The sequence below is a fragment of the Hyperolius riggenbachi genome, chromosome 10 (genome assembly GCF_040937935.1).
Source record: "Hyperolius riggenbachi isolate aHypRig1 chromosome 10, aHypRig1.pri, whole genome shotgun sequence".
NCBI lineage: Eukaryota > Metazoa > Chordata > Amphibia > Anura > Hyperoliidae > Hyperolius > Hyperolius riggenbachi.
The window spans coordinates 275800543-275816416 of record NC_090655.1 but is presented as its reverse complement, the minus strand read 5'-3'; the positions used below and the strand labels follow the sequence as shown (position 1 = coordinate 275816416).

Below are 15874 nucleotides of genomic sequence, written 5' to 3'. Positions count from 1 at the left end.
CCTCCATATACCTCTCTCTTCAGTTCCCCTTTAAGAGTCTGAAAGGGGGGATATGGGCTGATAGAGGGTTGGGGGGATGGGGTCGGGAGAGAAAGGGGGAAGAAAGGGGGGGGGGAGAGAGAGGCACACTGTGTGTGAAGCTGTGTCACTGTGACTCTGGTACCTGCTTCCTTGCTGTAACACAGCACTTCAGTTGTGACAAGTGGTCTGGGGGACATCTCTCCACTCTTATCACTGCTGCTTATCAGGGTTAATCATTCACTGGACTTATTCAAATCGAATGGATTTTTGCATTTGTGTAAAGAGCTGACAGCATGCTTGATTTTTCCAATGTGACCACAGACTGTTGTAATGATGCTGCCTGGGGGGCTGGGCTGGCTCATGGCACTGCACACATTACACAGAAATAACGGCAGACACATTCCAGCTCACACAGAAGCACAGTAATCATGTGCTGCCTCTGCTCCAGACACACGTCTCTGTACCTCTGTCATTTATTTCCCTCCACACACAGACTGTGAGCCGGTGACTAGCTGAGCAGCTCACTGCAAACAAACGGACCAGGAGAACAATTTACAGGATGCATTGCACAGAACGGAACGCTGCTCAGGGAAGGCTCACACAGACTCTGTCTACTCGGCTCCTCCTTCCCCGAGAATCCTCACTGGTGATTGGCTGGCAGTGCCTGGCCAGCCAATCCAAGAACAGAGGAGGGAGAGCTGGCTCCAAGTTGCTCAGCAGCAAGGAGCCTGGGCTAATTTTCCGACAGATAACGTGTCGGTAAAACTTTTATTCCGGCGCCGGCTTTTTAGTGAAATTTCCGGTAGGGCCGCCTAGATACCGGCTGGGTGGCAACCCTAACGGTGACTAGACCTCCAGCTTTAGCAGGGACACGTCCCGTATTTGGGGTTCCCTCTCCCAGGCTGCATGGGGTCCCGGGAAACATCCTGCTTTTGGCTGCAGGATGTCGCGGCCGCAGGACTCTGGCCTCCATCAATGGACTGTGCTGTGGGAAGAAGGAGTGACCACCTGGCATTAGATTCCCAGCGTGCTTCCCCATTAGCCCTGCCCTACATCCAATTGGCACAGCCAACCCCACCCCAGCACTGTCCCTCAAGGTGTACGTGTCTCCCTCTTCTCTCCAGTGTGTGACCCCCCCCCCTTCCAGCAATGTCCCTCAGTGTGTGTTCTCCTGCATATCCTCTTGCACCTCCCCCCCATGAACCTTCTCGTGTGTGTGATTGTCACCTTACTCCCCACCCAATCAGTGTCACCCTCCTCTCCACCTACTGTCACCCTCCTCCCCTTCTAGTCAGTGTCACCCTCCTCTCCACCTAATGTCACCCTCCTCCCCTTCCAGTCAGTGTTACCCTCCTCCCTACCTACTGTCACCCCCTTCCCTCCAGTGTGCTGTATTCCATGTGTGGGTGGTAACAATTACTGAATTTTAACATGTGTCTGGGGAAATGTTTGCCTCATTTACCATTTGCTGCATTTCATGTGTCCGGAAGTAATGCTTACCTTGTTGTCGGGGAATAGTTTGCTGCATTTCATTTGACCGAGGAAACTGATGTTTCACATCATGTGTCGTAGGTAACATTTCTTGCATTTTTGATGTGTTGGAGGTCACAGTCTTTGTATTTCGTGTGTTGGGGAAACAATTCTTGCATTTTATGTGTGGGAGGAAACTGTTGTTGCATTTCATGTGCTGGAGGTAACGGTTACTGTATTACTTGATGGTCATAGTCGGCTACATTTGCTACTTTGGGGTTATTGTTGCAGCATTTGTGGGGCTCATGATTACTAAATGATATGCTTATAAATAGCATCATGCAGTTTCTGCAGCTTTATCATCTGCACATCAATGGTGCAAATCTCCTGTTTCATCTCATCATGGCGGAAAAGCCTCTTTCTGATGTGTTTGGGGGACGTTGTGTAATTACCCCAGAGGCACTTAGTGCTATACTGATCTGCAGCTGTTATATGCTCTACTTTTACTGTCTGATGAAGCAGGGTCACGCCTGTGAAACGCGTTGCACAATAACTGGGATTGTGTAAATACAATTTTCTGTGACTGTTCAGATCAACAGTTCTGTGTGTCTGCTTGGAGGAGGTAAGTCCACCACTACCTGCTCTATACATATATATATATTTAAGATTTTTAGTCCTTTTTATCCTGTTGGCGCCTCTGTTTGGTCTTGTACAATATCTGAGTCCACCCTTGGTGGAGGGGTGTAACCCCCTTTTTCTTTATCTATGGAGAGCGACTTCTTAATCCTGAGTGGGGACAGGTCTAATCTCCCCACCTGCCTTTACAGTGGTTACCTTTGTGGCGACCCGGGTGTGTGAGTATTCTTTTACTTACTCTGCATATTCATCCTTTGCCAGTACTTACTACACTATATTGGCTCTCTGTGTCCCCTCTTTGTAATTACCCTTAGGGTCACTTGCCTAACTTTCAGGAGGAAACTATAGCTCGCTGCCTCACTGTTACAGTACAGTTAGCTCCGCCCATGTGATGTCATGGTCACACCCATTTTTCACCATGGAGCACGCTGCACTGACAAAACACACCACTGCCAGGCAACTGGTATTGCTTAAAAAGAAATAAATATGGCAGCCTCCATAGCTCTCTCACTAAAGTTGTCCTTTAAGGCAGCGTTCCTTAACCCTGTCCTCAAGGCCCACCAACAGTGCATGTTTTGTGGAAATCCGCAGAGGTAATCAGCTCTACTGTGATACTAATTATCCCACCTGTGCATGTTTGTAGTTTCCTGCAAGGAACAGGGTTGGGGAACTCTGCTTTAAGGCTTTGTGGTTGGTGCCCACCTCATCTATTCTATTACACGCAGGGCTGTGGAGGAGGAGTCGGGGCAATTTTTGGGTACCTGGAGACGGGAAAAAATGCACCAACTCCTATTGAATTAAAACTCTAATTAAAATAGAAAATATGATAAAATGTTCTATGTCTCAGATAATAGTCCTCATAAATTCTATATACAGTAATAGCTGTGCTTAGCCCACAAAAATGAAATAAAGCAATCAAACATAGTTACTTGTGCTGCTTCAATAAACCAGTCTCCGTATTTTTAAAGTCAAATATGCACATCTGATTGTGACTGTATATATGATGTGTACACAGGAATCTCTTATATATACTAAATAACATCTATGCTGTAAGAATAAAGCCTGATGTGTAGCCGTGTCACTAATAGAGATGGTCAATGAGATGGAAATAATTCTGCATTGATGCTGGTTTATGCAAATGTATGCACTCCCTTTGCTCATGAAATCAAATAATTTGATATGTTGTTAAAATTTGGATTGGTGACTACGAATTAAAGGGTACCTGAGACGGATGAAAAATAAAGTTTTATGCATACCTGGGGCTTCCTCCAGCCCCCTTCAGGCTAATCAGTCCCTCGCTGTCCTCCTCCGCCACCTGGATCTTCTGCTATGAGTCCCGGTAATTCAGCCAGTCAGCACAGTCCAGCAGCGTGCTGCTTCCCCTGAGCAGATGTAGTGCTGAGCAGATGTAGTGCTGAGCAGATGTAGTACATTCCTGGTGATGGAGTGTGTGCTTGTGTACTGCGACTGACTGACTCAAGTGCCTGGACCCATAGCAGAAGATCCAGGTGATGGAGATGGACAGTGAGGGACTGATTAGCCTGAAGGGGGCTGGAGGAAGGTATGTATAAAAATTGAATATGTCTCAGGTTCACTTTAAGTTACACAATAGTACTTGACTCTACATATGCACTCTCCACAGAGCTGCAGGGAATCAACTGAGAATGTTGTGCACATTGAACACAGAGGTGTTGTCTATCGCCCATAAACCTGGTTCAGATTGTGCATGAAGAATGTGTAATAGAGGAAGAATCTCCTCATTCTCCTGCAGAGTACCTGCACATCACCCTTACATGTACCCACAGTTACATTGCCTAGGGCCTGATCCATGTTCAGATTGTGCATGAAAATTGTGTAATAGAGGAAGAATCTCCTCATTCTCCTGCAGAGTACCTGCACATAAGTCTTACATGTACCCACAGTCACATTGCCTAGGGCCTGATAGATGTTCTTTTTCCTGTCTGTACCTTCTACAAGCACTCTTACCAAAGCCTAGTTTTAGGCCTCATTCACATCTATGCAGCGCAGATGGCCGTGCCATCGGAACGCAACGTGTAGGATCGCACCCCCTCTGCGCTGCTACCCACTGCACTGCTGATCCCATCCATTGACAGTGAATGGGTCAGCTCTGCGCTTGCAGGCAGAATGCATGCAGCAGTACGCAAGCGCATCATAGCACATCGTATTGCTGCGCAGAGAATTTGATGTGAACCACAGAAGAGCTATCTATACCATTCTGCTGTTCTTGCATGTTACCACGCCATATGTGCTTCCAAATGTGCACAACAGCGCGTATGATGTGAATGAGGCCTTGGTCTATGACTAAAAGTATTAGAGGCAGAAGATCACCTGGCTAGCCAGGTAACTGGTATTGTTTAAAAGGGAATAAATATGGCCGCCTCCAAATCACTCTCAGTTCAGTTGTCTTTTAGAATTCCTAAGCGTTGGCAGTTAAGAGATGCATTTTATGTTACATACTTTCAATCAACAAGATTGTAATATGCAAATTAGAGGAGTCGGAGTCGGTGGAATCCTAACCTGAGGAGTCGGAAGATTTTTGTACCGACTCCTCAGCCCTGATTACACGTGAGCACTTTACTTTTTATTCTTTATTGCTGCTATTGCACTTTACATTATAGATGTTTTTCTTTATCTAACATTATTGCTATTTACTCCTTCTGGGGCGGCTTGTGACACTTGTTCACCTGATTTGCTGATTATTTTTGCTGGATTTTCTCCCTTGCATCTTTTGATTTGTCATTTTTTGAGCAATATTGATTTTTTTTTAATTGATGTTTATAACGTGTGATTTGTTTACATTGCATATATAACACTTTGGATGAGGAGGACCTGAGATTTTGTATTTTGATTATTGATTTAGGACTCCACTCATTTCACCTTTCCTGATTTTTTCATTGCTAATAATTGGGTTGGACTGTAATTTGATAATAGATATTTTGGATTTATTGTTCCGGTCCGTGTGATGCTATACAGGGAACTGTCTCTTGTGTTGTGCTATTTGTGTTACCCCAGCACACTCTCTATCCTAATTATGTAAATGAATGATGTAACCTATATGGTGCTGGTCTGATCCTTCTGTATCCTATATCCAGTACACTATCCAGCCGCTGCTCCTAGTGCAGATTTCATTTATAGTGGACCTGAACTCTTACACAGGACAGGAGGAAAACATAAAGAAATGCACCCTGTATGTATTAAGAGAGTTTAGCCTGTCTACTAACTCCCCCTCATCTGTGACTAATCACAAGTTGTAATTTGATCTCTCAGCTTTGTCTGCTCAGAATTCTTATCTGCACGGCAGAGCAGCTAATTTGTAAACACCGGATGTTATCAATATGTCTGCATGAAAGCAGGAAGTTGGCACAATGCAGATTTATTGCAGGATTTGTATCAGGTGTAACAAATAAATGTTTTTCTTTAAAGGACCCCTTGTAGTGAGAAAAATATGGGGGCTGCCATATTTATTTCCTGTTAAGCAATACCAGTTGCCTGGCAGCCCTGCTGATCTATTTGGCTGCCGATTCTGACTATAATGTGAGAAACACCTGATCTGCTGCATGCTTGTTCAGTGTCTGGGGGTAAAAGTATTAGAGGCAGAGGATCAGCAGGATGCCAGGCAACTGGTATTGTGTAAAAGGAAATAAATATGGCAGCCTCCATATCCCTCTCGCTTCAGTTCATTCATGCACTTCACAAAGGCCTGTGTGCCGAAACATTCTGCTTTTATACTGTGATACAATAATAATCTGAGCTTTTATAGCCTTTAAATCCAGATCAAGACTCGGTTGTTCTTGATTTTATGTATGTTTCCTGCACCTTTTCAGGGCCCTGGTGCTGACTGGGCAACTCACTAGTGTTTTCAATTTATGCCCTGGCTGAGCAATTGGACAAATGTATCAATTCCCCACACCAATAATGCCATTTATTTCCCAATATAGCCATGTCCCCCCCATGTCCCCCAGCATTGCCATTCTCTTCCAGCATGTAATGTCCCCCACCCCAGTAATGCCATTTCTCCCCCAGTATAGCCATGTCCCCCTGTGTCCCCCAGCATTGCCGTTATCCTCCAGTATGTAATGTCCCCCCACCCCAGTAATGCCATTTCTCCCCCAGTATAGCCATGTCCTCCTCCCATGTCCCCCAGCATTGCCATTATCCTCCAGTATGTAGTATCCCCCACCCCAGTAATGCCATTTCTCCCCCAGTATAGCCATGTCCCCGCTGTGTCTCCCAGCATTGCCATTATCCTCCAGTATGTAATATCCCCCACCCCAGTAATGCCATTTCTTCTCCAGTATAGCCATGTCCCCGCTGTGTCTCCCAGCATTGCCATTATCCTCCAGTATGAAATTTCCCCCACCCCAGTAATGCTATTTCTTTCCCAGTATAGCCATGTCCCCCTGTGTCCCCAGCATTGCCATTATCCTCCAGTATGTAATGTCCCCCATCCCAGTAATGTCATTTCTTTCCCAATATAGCCATACCCACACTCCAGTATTGCTCCCTTCCCCCACCTCCATGCAGAGGAGTAAAGGGAAAAATTACATTGGTTTATAGCTAGCTGTCACAGTGTGCTCCAGTCCTCTGCTCCCATTAGCCTCAGTCTCTGCCTCTCCTCATATCCTCATATTCTCATCCATCTACCACTACCAGCACTGCTGTAACATCACAGGAATGGTAACAGTGGGAGGGGGATGTGAGGAGAGAAGGCCAGCTGGAGAGGAGGCAGAGGGAGGACAGGACTGCAGCATACTGTGAGTATAGTGCACAGGTAGCTATAAACCAGCTTATTATGCTTTCCTGCAATACTCTGCATGGCCCCACCACCCACAAGTGACAGCAATAGGCAGTGCTGACAACTGTGCACCCTAGACTATCCTCCCCTTATTATTTATCTAAAGGCAGCAGCATCCTGTATGGATCACATGACCACATCACTAAGGATGGACGAGGACCAGAGTCACATGACGGAGAGGATATTCAACCTCACTCTGGAGATCATATATCTGCTGACTGGAGAGGTGAGGAGGATTCTGGGAGGTCACATGACATAACCACTTTCTCTATTAATAAAATACATACCTGACTGGAGCGGTACAAAGAATTCTGGGAGGTCACATGACATCACTCTTATCTCTATTAGTAAAACACACTTGACCAGAGCGGTAAGGAGGATTCTGGGAAATCATGTGACATTAGTGTTGGTCTTTCCATACAGAAATTTCCTCCAGTGAGGTCTGGTGATCATGTGACCATCATGGTGCCCCCACCTCACTTCCTGATATCTGAGGGACACAACAAGCAGAATATTCTGGAAGTGACCGGGAAGATGATGGAGCTGCTGACAGGAGAGGTGAGCGGTGCTGGGAATTATGGGACATTATCCAGTAACAGCAAAGGGTGTGTCTGGGCGGTGACTGTATTATTGTGTGTGTCAGGTTCCTATGAAATGTCTAAATGTCACTCTCTATTTCTCCATGCAGGAGTGGCAGTATATAGAAGGACACCAGGACCTCTATAAGGACACCGTGATGGAGAATAAGCCGCCCCTCACATCACCGGGTAAGAGGAGATTCTTAATTTATTTGTAATTGAGAAAGCAGTGCTTGGGGTCCTCCTAGATCCCCCTCATCAGATAAACACAAACAGACAATGACCTTAATTCACTAAGGGCTGAAAAAAAAGAGGCTGGGGAAATCACACATTCTGTATTGTAGACTTTGTTTTCCAAGTGCACTAAGATTGTCACACATGCGGTAATAGTGAATGGAAGCAACATTGTTCAGTAAATTACCTAAGACCTGCTTGGTAATGCAGAAGTCTCCCAGCTGTGGAGGAAGTCTCTGCAGCAGGCTGAGGTTCTCTCCTACAAGTGTCTGCATAACCCATTCCTGTGTGACAGCTTACTAGAGAGTAAAGGACTTCCTGCATCCCTTTAGATGTGTATGCATGCCACTAAAGACTAAAGGGCCTCTTCCATGTACAAGTATATAGATCTGCATGTCTAAAGGGATACAGGAAAGCCTCTGTAAATGTCTCCTGCTATTGTATTTTGTTTATCTTTCTGATGTCCCACCCGGTAGTGTATCTGATCAAATGAGGTGAGTAGCAGGACCAGCTGGCTCTTCCTATTGGCTTTCTCCCTAGTCTGTCAATTTTACCACTTGCTGATTTCTAGTAATTGACAGGTCCAGCCAGATCTTAAAAACACCCAACGTTTTATTTGTTTTGCAGAACACTCTAATCTTAGTGAATTGACTTTTTTTGAGGTATTCACTGCACAAGCCGGTAATTTACCTCACTAGTATGTAATATTTACTTTTCAATGTGGTAACACTTAGTTAATTGAGCCCATAGTATTCAGTCACTGTGTGTGTTTCCTACAGATGGATCCAGTAACACAAACCCACCAGAGAGATGTACAGGTCCTCTTTATTCCAGGGGTTGTCTACAGGAAGATCCCCCCACCCTCCACCATTATCAGGTAGATGGAACTGAGTGTCATTAGAGACCCCAAACTATGTGACATTGTTTCCTGTTGTCTATGCTGTTACCTGTGTTCACATTATAAAGTGCTTCTTCTTTTGTGTGATTAGGGTGGAGAACTGATACATGTAAGTGCTGTGGTTAAAGAGGAAGAAGAAGAGACGTATGTGAGGCGTGACCAGCAGTCTATGGAGGAGGGTGACCTGATGGGGACAAGTAAAGAGGAAGAAGAAGAGGCGTATGTGAGGAGTGATCAGCAGTCTATGGAGGAGGGTGACATGATGAGGACAAGTAAAGAGGAAGAAGAAGAGACATATGTGAGGAGTGATCAGCAGTCTATGGAGGAGGGTGACCTGATGAGGACAAGTAAAGAGGAAGAAGAAGAGACATATGTGAGGAGTGATCAGCAGTCTATGGAGGAGGGTGACATGATGAGGACAAGTAAAGAGGAAGAAGAAGAGACATATGTGAGGAGTGATCAGCAGTCTATGGAGGAGGGTGACCTGATGAGGACAAGTAAAGAGGAAGAAGAAGAGGCGTATGTGAGGAGTGATCAGCATTCTATGGAGGAGGGTGACATGATGAGGACAATTAAAGAGAAAGAAGTAGAGACATGTGTGATGAGTGATCAGCAGTCTATGGGGGAGGGTGACGTGATGGGGACAAATAAAGAGGAAGAAGAAGAGACGTATGTGAGGAGTGATCAGCAGTCTATGGAGGAGGGGGACGTGATGGGGACAAATAAAGAGGAAGAAGAAGAGACGTATGTGAGGAGTGATCAGCAGTCTATGGGGGAGGGTGACGTGATGGGGACAAATAAAGAGGAAGAAGAAGAGACATATGTGAGGAGTGATCAGCAGTCTATGGGGGAGGGTGACGTGATGGGGACAAATAAAGAGGAAGAAGAAGAGACGTATGTGAGGAGTGATCAGCAGTCTATGGAGGAGGGGGACGTGATGGGGACAAATAAAGAGGAAGAAGAAGAGACGTATGTGAGGAGTGATCAGCAGTCTATGGGGGAGGGTGACGTGATGGGGACAAATAAAGAGGAAGAAGAAGAGACATATGTGAGGAGTGATCAGCAGTCTATGGAGGGGGGGGACGTGATGAGAGCATCTAAGAAAGAAGACATTATTGCAGAGATGAGAATTGGTGAGTGATAAACATTAGTAATTCAATAGCCTTATTAAACTGACTAACACATATTTCCCTGCTGGGCACAGTATAGATCATCTTCCTCTCAGTATGTGTGGTAATATTACCACAATTTCATGAATCTACCCCTTTAATACAATGTAAAGCAGTCAGTGTACAGCTTGTATAATGGTGTAAATTTGCTGTCCCACCAACATAACTCAACACACAGCCATTAATGTCTAATCCGCTGGCAACAAAAGTGAGGACACCCCTAAGTGACAAATATCAAAATTCTACTCAATTAGACATTTCAGGGCCCAATCCAATTCACTTTCTCCTTGGTGATATTTTTATATCTTATCAATAAATGGCCTTTTAAGCCACCTGCAGGCAACAAAAAAATCTTATTATAAATGAGAAAGTTTGGATGTTTGTTACTCGATCACACAAAACTGGCTGAACGGCTTTGAATGAAATTTGTCCCACACATAGTAGATTACCTGGAATAACATATAGGATACTTTTTATCCCCATAACCAGAAAGTGGGCGGCGACAAATACAAATTTCACTGGGAAAATGTAAACTGCAGCCATTCTTACACTGTTAATGGTAGGGTTCTTAAACTTTGCACAGTTGGTCACTGGGTGACTGGGATTTATATTCAGAAAAGTGGGTGGAGCCTACAAAAGCCAATCAAAATTCACCTGTTGATTTTTAAGGTGAATATTTAATTGATGCCTTTCCTGCACTGTTAATGGCACAAGCCTCAAACCTGGTCCAGTTGGTCATTGGGTGACTGGGGTTCAAATTTAGAAAAGGGGTGGAGCCACAAACAGCCAATCAGATTTGTTTCATTTCAATGCAAATTATTGATGCCAAAGACTGCAAAGCTCACAAACTTGGTCATTCAGTAATTGTGTGTTAGGGATAGAAAAAGTGGGCGCAGTCAACACCAGCTAAATACATACCCGGGCAACGCCGGGCAATCAGCTAGTTAAAAATCATTTTTCAGTACTTTTTAATTTGCAGAGTGTTGAGAAGTTATTTTAAGCAGAAGATGAAAAATGATGTCCTAGGAGAGAACTTAGAAGAGGAAGGGAATTGGTTCCGGCCCTGTCCCTCCCTGAGGTCATGTGACTGGTTAGTGTTACAAGGTCTCAGGTGTGAATGGGGAGCAGGTGTGGTACATTTGGTGCTATCGCTCTCACACTCCCTCATACTGGTCACTGGAAGCTCAGCATGGCTCCTCATGGCAGAGAACTCTCTGAGGAGCTGAAAAAAGAATTGTTGCTCCACATAAAGATGGCCTAGGCTATAAGAAGATTGCCAACAGTCTGACACTGAGCTGCAGCATGGTGGCCAAGACCATACAGAGGTTTAACAGGACAGGTACCACTCAGAATAGGCCTCGCCATGGGCGACCAAGGAAGCTGAGTAAACATGCCCAGCATAACACAGAGAGGGAGGGAGAGAGAGACACCAAGCATAGATAGATAGATAGATAGATAGATAGATAGATAGATAGATAGATAGACACAAATTCAGACACACACAGACCTTACACAGACCATAAACCAGAAGGTTTATCAGTTATTTAAAAAGTAACCTTTATTTTAATGTAAAAGAAGCAGGGAGATTGGCCATTAGAGGATTGGCAACAGCGACATTCAAGGAGAACGGCCACTATAGTGAAGTATCGCAGGAGCAATACATCACTACTGCGCGGCAAATCAAGGCAGCGGCCGTTGCTAAGTAACGTACTCTATGCTGCCACTAGTGCATGTAGCGTGCACAGAGGAAATATTCAGTGCGCTTGTAACAGTAGTTTAGTCTCACTGTTTGGCAGCGCTATAGTTAGTGAATCAACCCCATTGTGTTTTATAGCATGTAATCAGTAACTGTTTGTACTACATTAGGAGCATACATACAAGTGGTTTATCCTTATTGTCGGTATTAAGTTGTCTCCCTTTGTTTGTCCTCTATGTTTTCTCTTCGGGATCCTTTCTGATCAACCTTTTCTTTTTATCCCCATTAACCATTTCAGCCACGCGGACGTGAGCTTCACATCCGCAGCGGCAGCTGCTAGAGACACAGGGAGGCGCTAGTCACGTCCCTGCAGGTTGGATGGTCTGCAGGCGATTGTGCTGCTGCTACTAGCAGAGGGGATTGGCTGCAGGGGACGTGCCAATCCGAGCATGTCCACCGAGAATAAACACTGTTTTTTGTTCTTTTGTTTATTCCTTACTTATCTCCCGCCGCTGATTTCCGCCAGTTTCCGCCGCCGGTCGTTAAATTTATGAATGGAAACAATATTTCCATTCATAATCTCCCCGCGGCCACTGTGATCAGAGACTTCCGATGGAAGCCTAGGTCATTTCCCCTAGTTACAATGTAATGATACATTGTATCCTATTAGCGTACAAAGTATGCTAACAGGATTTTTCCTCAGTGGAGGCATCTTGTGGCCAAATAGTAAATTACACCTACTGACTTTAGGGGGGAAAAAAGAATAATATCTATGGCAAGAGAGCATATAATTACTCAATATTGGGCTACAAATTAGTGATGGATGTAAAACAGAAAAAATGCATCTTTTTATTTCCAAATAAAATATTGTCACCATACATTGTACTAGGGATACAACTTTAACATTACAATAGCCGGGTCAAATGGCCAAATAAAATGTGTGGATTTTAATTATGGTAGCGTGAATTATTTTAAAACTATAATTTTCCATTTTTTTTTATTATTCCCATCATAATAGATTTAGAATAAAATAATTCTTAGCATAATGTACCACCCAAAGAAAGCCTAATTGGTGGCAGAAAAAACAAGGTATAGATCATTTTGTTGTGATAAGCAGTGATAAAGCTATTGGAGAATGAATAGGAGGTGCGCTGACAGGTGAAAATTCCTCTCGTCCAGCTGTGCTGAAATGGTTAATCTAATATGGTACTTGTACTATGCTGTTTCATAACATCATTTCATCAGGCCGTTTCCTGTTTATTTGTATTACTGACTTTTTTCAATAAACTATTATTGTTAAAACAAATAGTAACTGTTGAATTGAAGTGAGAGAGGAGAGAGTCAGGAATAGATACGGCACCTATTCTGCTGAACTTCTAAAACACAATCTCCTCCCCAGTTCTCCCTGAATGTCACTGTTGCCCATCCTCTAATGGCCAATCTCCCTGCTTCTTTATAAATTAAAATAAAGATTAAGTTTTAAATAACTGTTAAACCTTCCTAACCCCGGCTTCCCCTAATCAGGCAGTCCTTGTTGTATATGTGGACGAGGTCAGCCAGATTCTCTGCTCTGCATGGCCTGACCTATATTCATCATGGAATATTATGTTAGTGGCTTGTATAATTAGCTGCTGCAGCAGGACTTGTAATTCCATTAGGAATAGCGGCCGTGTTGTTTGGCCTCGCTCTCCCTGACCTCCCCACACTGTAATCTTGGTTTGCAGGTTACTATTACAGTAAAGCACTTTCTCCAACTAGAGCAGATATAGCCCCGCCCCCTTGTCATAGCCTCTGAAGAAGCGCTTGTGTGTGAAACTGCCGTCAGGCTCCCAGCAACCAGCACCCACCATTATCCACCCCCGCACCGGTACGTGTTTAGTCTCTTCTTATGGACTGTGAGGTGATGATGTAACACACAGCCTACTTGTCTGCACATTGCCAAATAAAGGAAGTTGTACAGCAGTGCCGACCATCCTCTTTCCTTTCACCCCTAATGATAATTGTTCCTCCCCTCAGGATTCTCTAACAGGAAGTGATGATGTTTCTCTATTTGCAGCGCGGAGTCCCGGCATCAGGAACCTCTCAGAGACCCGTCTCTCTGTATCCACAGACTGTACAATGGATGATGATGTCACTGGACAAGAGTCTCCTGCAGATATCCTGGTGACCCCAAATATTCCCCCAGACTCCCCTCGCCTGTCTAACCCTGAGGGGCCTCATACCCAGCACCGCTTTCCCCCTGCTGGAGGGTCTTATTCCTGTTCCACGTGTGGGAAATGTTTTGCATGGAAATCACATCTTGTCGCACATGAGAGATCTCACACTGGTGAGAAGCCCTATTCATGTGCTGAGTGTGGGAAATGTTTTGTTAACAAATCATACCTTGTCATACATGAGAGACTGCACACTGGTGAGAAACCCTATTCATGTGCTGAGTGTGGGAAATGTTTTGCTCATAAATTCTATCTTGTCACACATGAGAGATTTCATAGTCGTAAGAAACCTTATTCATGTGCTGAGTGTGAGAAATGTTTTGTGAGTAAATCACTTCTTGTTACACATGAGAGATTTCATACTAGCGAGAACCCCTATTCATGTGCTGAGTGTGGGAAATGTTTTGCACAGAAATCAGATCTTGTCAGGCATGAGAGATCTCACACTGGTGAGAAGCCCTATCCATGTGCTGAGTGTGGGAAATGTTTTTCACAGAAATCCGATCTTGTCAGGCATGAGAGATCTCACACTGGTGAGAAGCCCTATTCATGTGCTGAGTGTGGGAAATGTTTTGCACGGAAATCAGAACTTGTCCAACATGAGAGATCTCACACTGGTGAGAAGCCTTATTCATGTGCTGAGTGTGGGAAATGTTTTGCTCAGAAATCATATCTTGTCAGTCATGAGAGATCTCACACAGGTGAGAAGCCCTATTCATGTGCTGAGTGTGGGAAATGTTTTGTTCAGAAATTATATCTTGTCCAACATGGGAGAACTCACACTGGTGAAAAACCCTATTCATGTGCTGAGTGTGGGGAATGTTTTGTGAGTAAATCGCGTCTTGTCAGTCATGAGAGATCTCACACTGGTGAAATGCCCTAATCATGTGCTGAGTGTGGGAAATGTTTTTGGCATAAGTCACTGCTTATCAGACACTTGTGTTGAGTATGGAAAATGCATTGGCTACAAATATTCTGATGCATTGTTTTTCTTTTTCTTTTTTTTTACCATACTTACATAGAATGCTGAGCATTTTATCAGGCAACTCAGTGCATTGGCTTATAACTGAAGTGACATGATGAGAGACATATGGGTACATATAGTACTGAGCCTAGTTAGAACTTGCTTTGCGTTTACCTTTTTATTTTCCAATGTAAGGGTTAATAAACCAGGGCCCATATGCAATTCACTTTTCCTCCTTAGTTTTCTCCAAGTTGACATTTTTAAACTTGTCAATAAAATGCCTTTTAAGCCACCAGAAAGCAAGAAAATGCTCAAAATAATTTTGATAGTACTTTTTCAACTTCTTTTGGGTACATTTTTAGTTGAAAAGTGCTGAAAAATTATTTTAAATTGAAAATGAAAAATTATCTCATAGGAGAAAACTCAGGTGAAAAACGAGGCAGGATCTGCAGTCCTATGCAGCCATGGCTCTCCTGGAGAGTAAATAAAAGCCAAACACTTTTATCTGACTGAACAAACATTCCTGATAACACAAGAGTGCTGAAACTATCATTATTTGTTTTTGCTGGGAGCCGAATAAACCAGATTTTAACATCAAACATCAAAGTTCCTAGAAAAAAATAAACACACTTCACACAGCGTAACTCCGTCCTCAAAGTTGCACTCATAATACAAAGGCTCCACCATGAGGGATTTCTAGAGTACACCCTTCCACATGTGCATACAAACAGCCCCCCCCCCCAACAGAGACGGGGCTCACCAGACAGTCGCCACCTCACAGACCAGGTGGATCTAGCGTGTTTGCAAATGTAAAAGCTGCCTCAGCATGAACCCTCCACTCGCCCACTTCTCTTCAGATAAAGCAGGCTTTGTAATCCAAGTACATGTATAAAGTATAAATAAGGGCCATCGCGTAATGCTGCACATACACCAGCTCCTCGCGCTAATATAAAATTGTACTTACACCTCCAAGTCACAGCGTGACGTCAATCACCCGGGGAAAGGCCGGCCGGCATAGAGGAACTGTACAGCGGGAGCTGCCAGAGAGAAAAGTACTGAAGCGGGACGCTGCGTACCTGACCCCCCCCCCCCCCCCCCCCGAGTGCCCGGATGGGAGGCTAATCTTTGCCTGATATGTGCGCTGTGACTTGGAGGCGTAAGTGCAATTTTATATTAGCG

The 15874-nt window shown here is 44.3% G+C and overlaps 2 protein-coding genes across 2 annotated transcripts; both read left to right on the top strand.

Annotated features, from left to right (window-relative positions):
- Positions 1 to 7091: 7091 nt before the first annotated feature.
- On the top strand, positions 7092 to 9262 carry LOC137537225 (gastrula zinc finger protein XlCGF53.1-like). The gene is made up of 6 exons (XM_068259323.1): positions 7092 to 7169; positions 7367 to 7501; positions 7632 to 7710; positions 8535 to 8632; positions 8745 to 9124; positions 9232 to 9262. Exons 1-6 carry the CDS (start codon positions 7092 to 7094, stop codon positions 9260 to 9262), a joined length of 801 nt encoding a protein of 266 aa, XP_068115424.1.
- A 402-nt stretch (positions 9263 to 9664) lies between these two features.
- LOC137535484 (zinc finger protein 300-like) lies at positions 9665 to 15303 on the top strand. The gene is made up of 2 exons (XM_068257322.1): positions 9665 to 9786; positions 13575 to 15303. Exons 1-2 carry the CDS (start codon positions 9666 to 9668, stop codon positions 14612 to 14614), a joined length of 1161 nt encoding a protein of 386 aa, XP_068113423.1. The 5' UTR covers position 9665; the 3' UTR covers positions 14615 to 15303.
- The last annotated feature ends 571 nt before the right edge of the window (positions 15304 to 15874 follow it).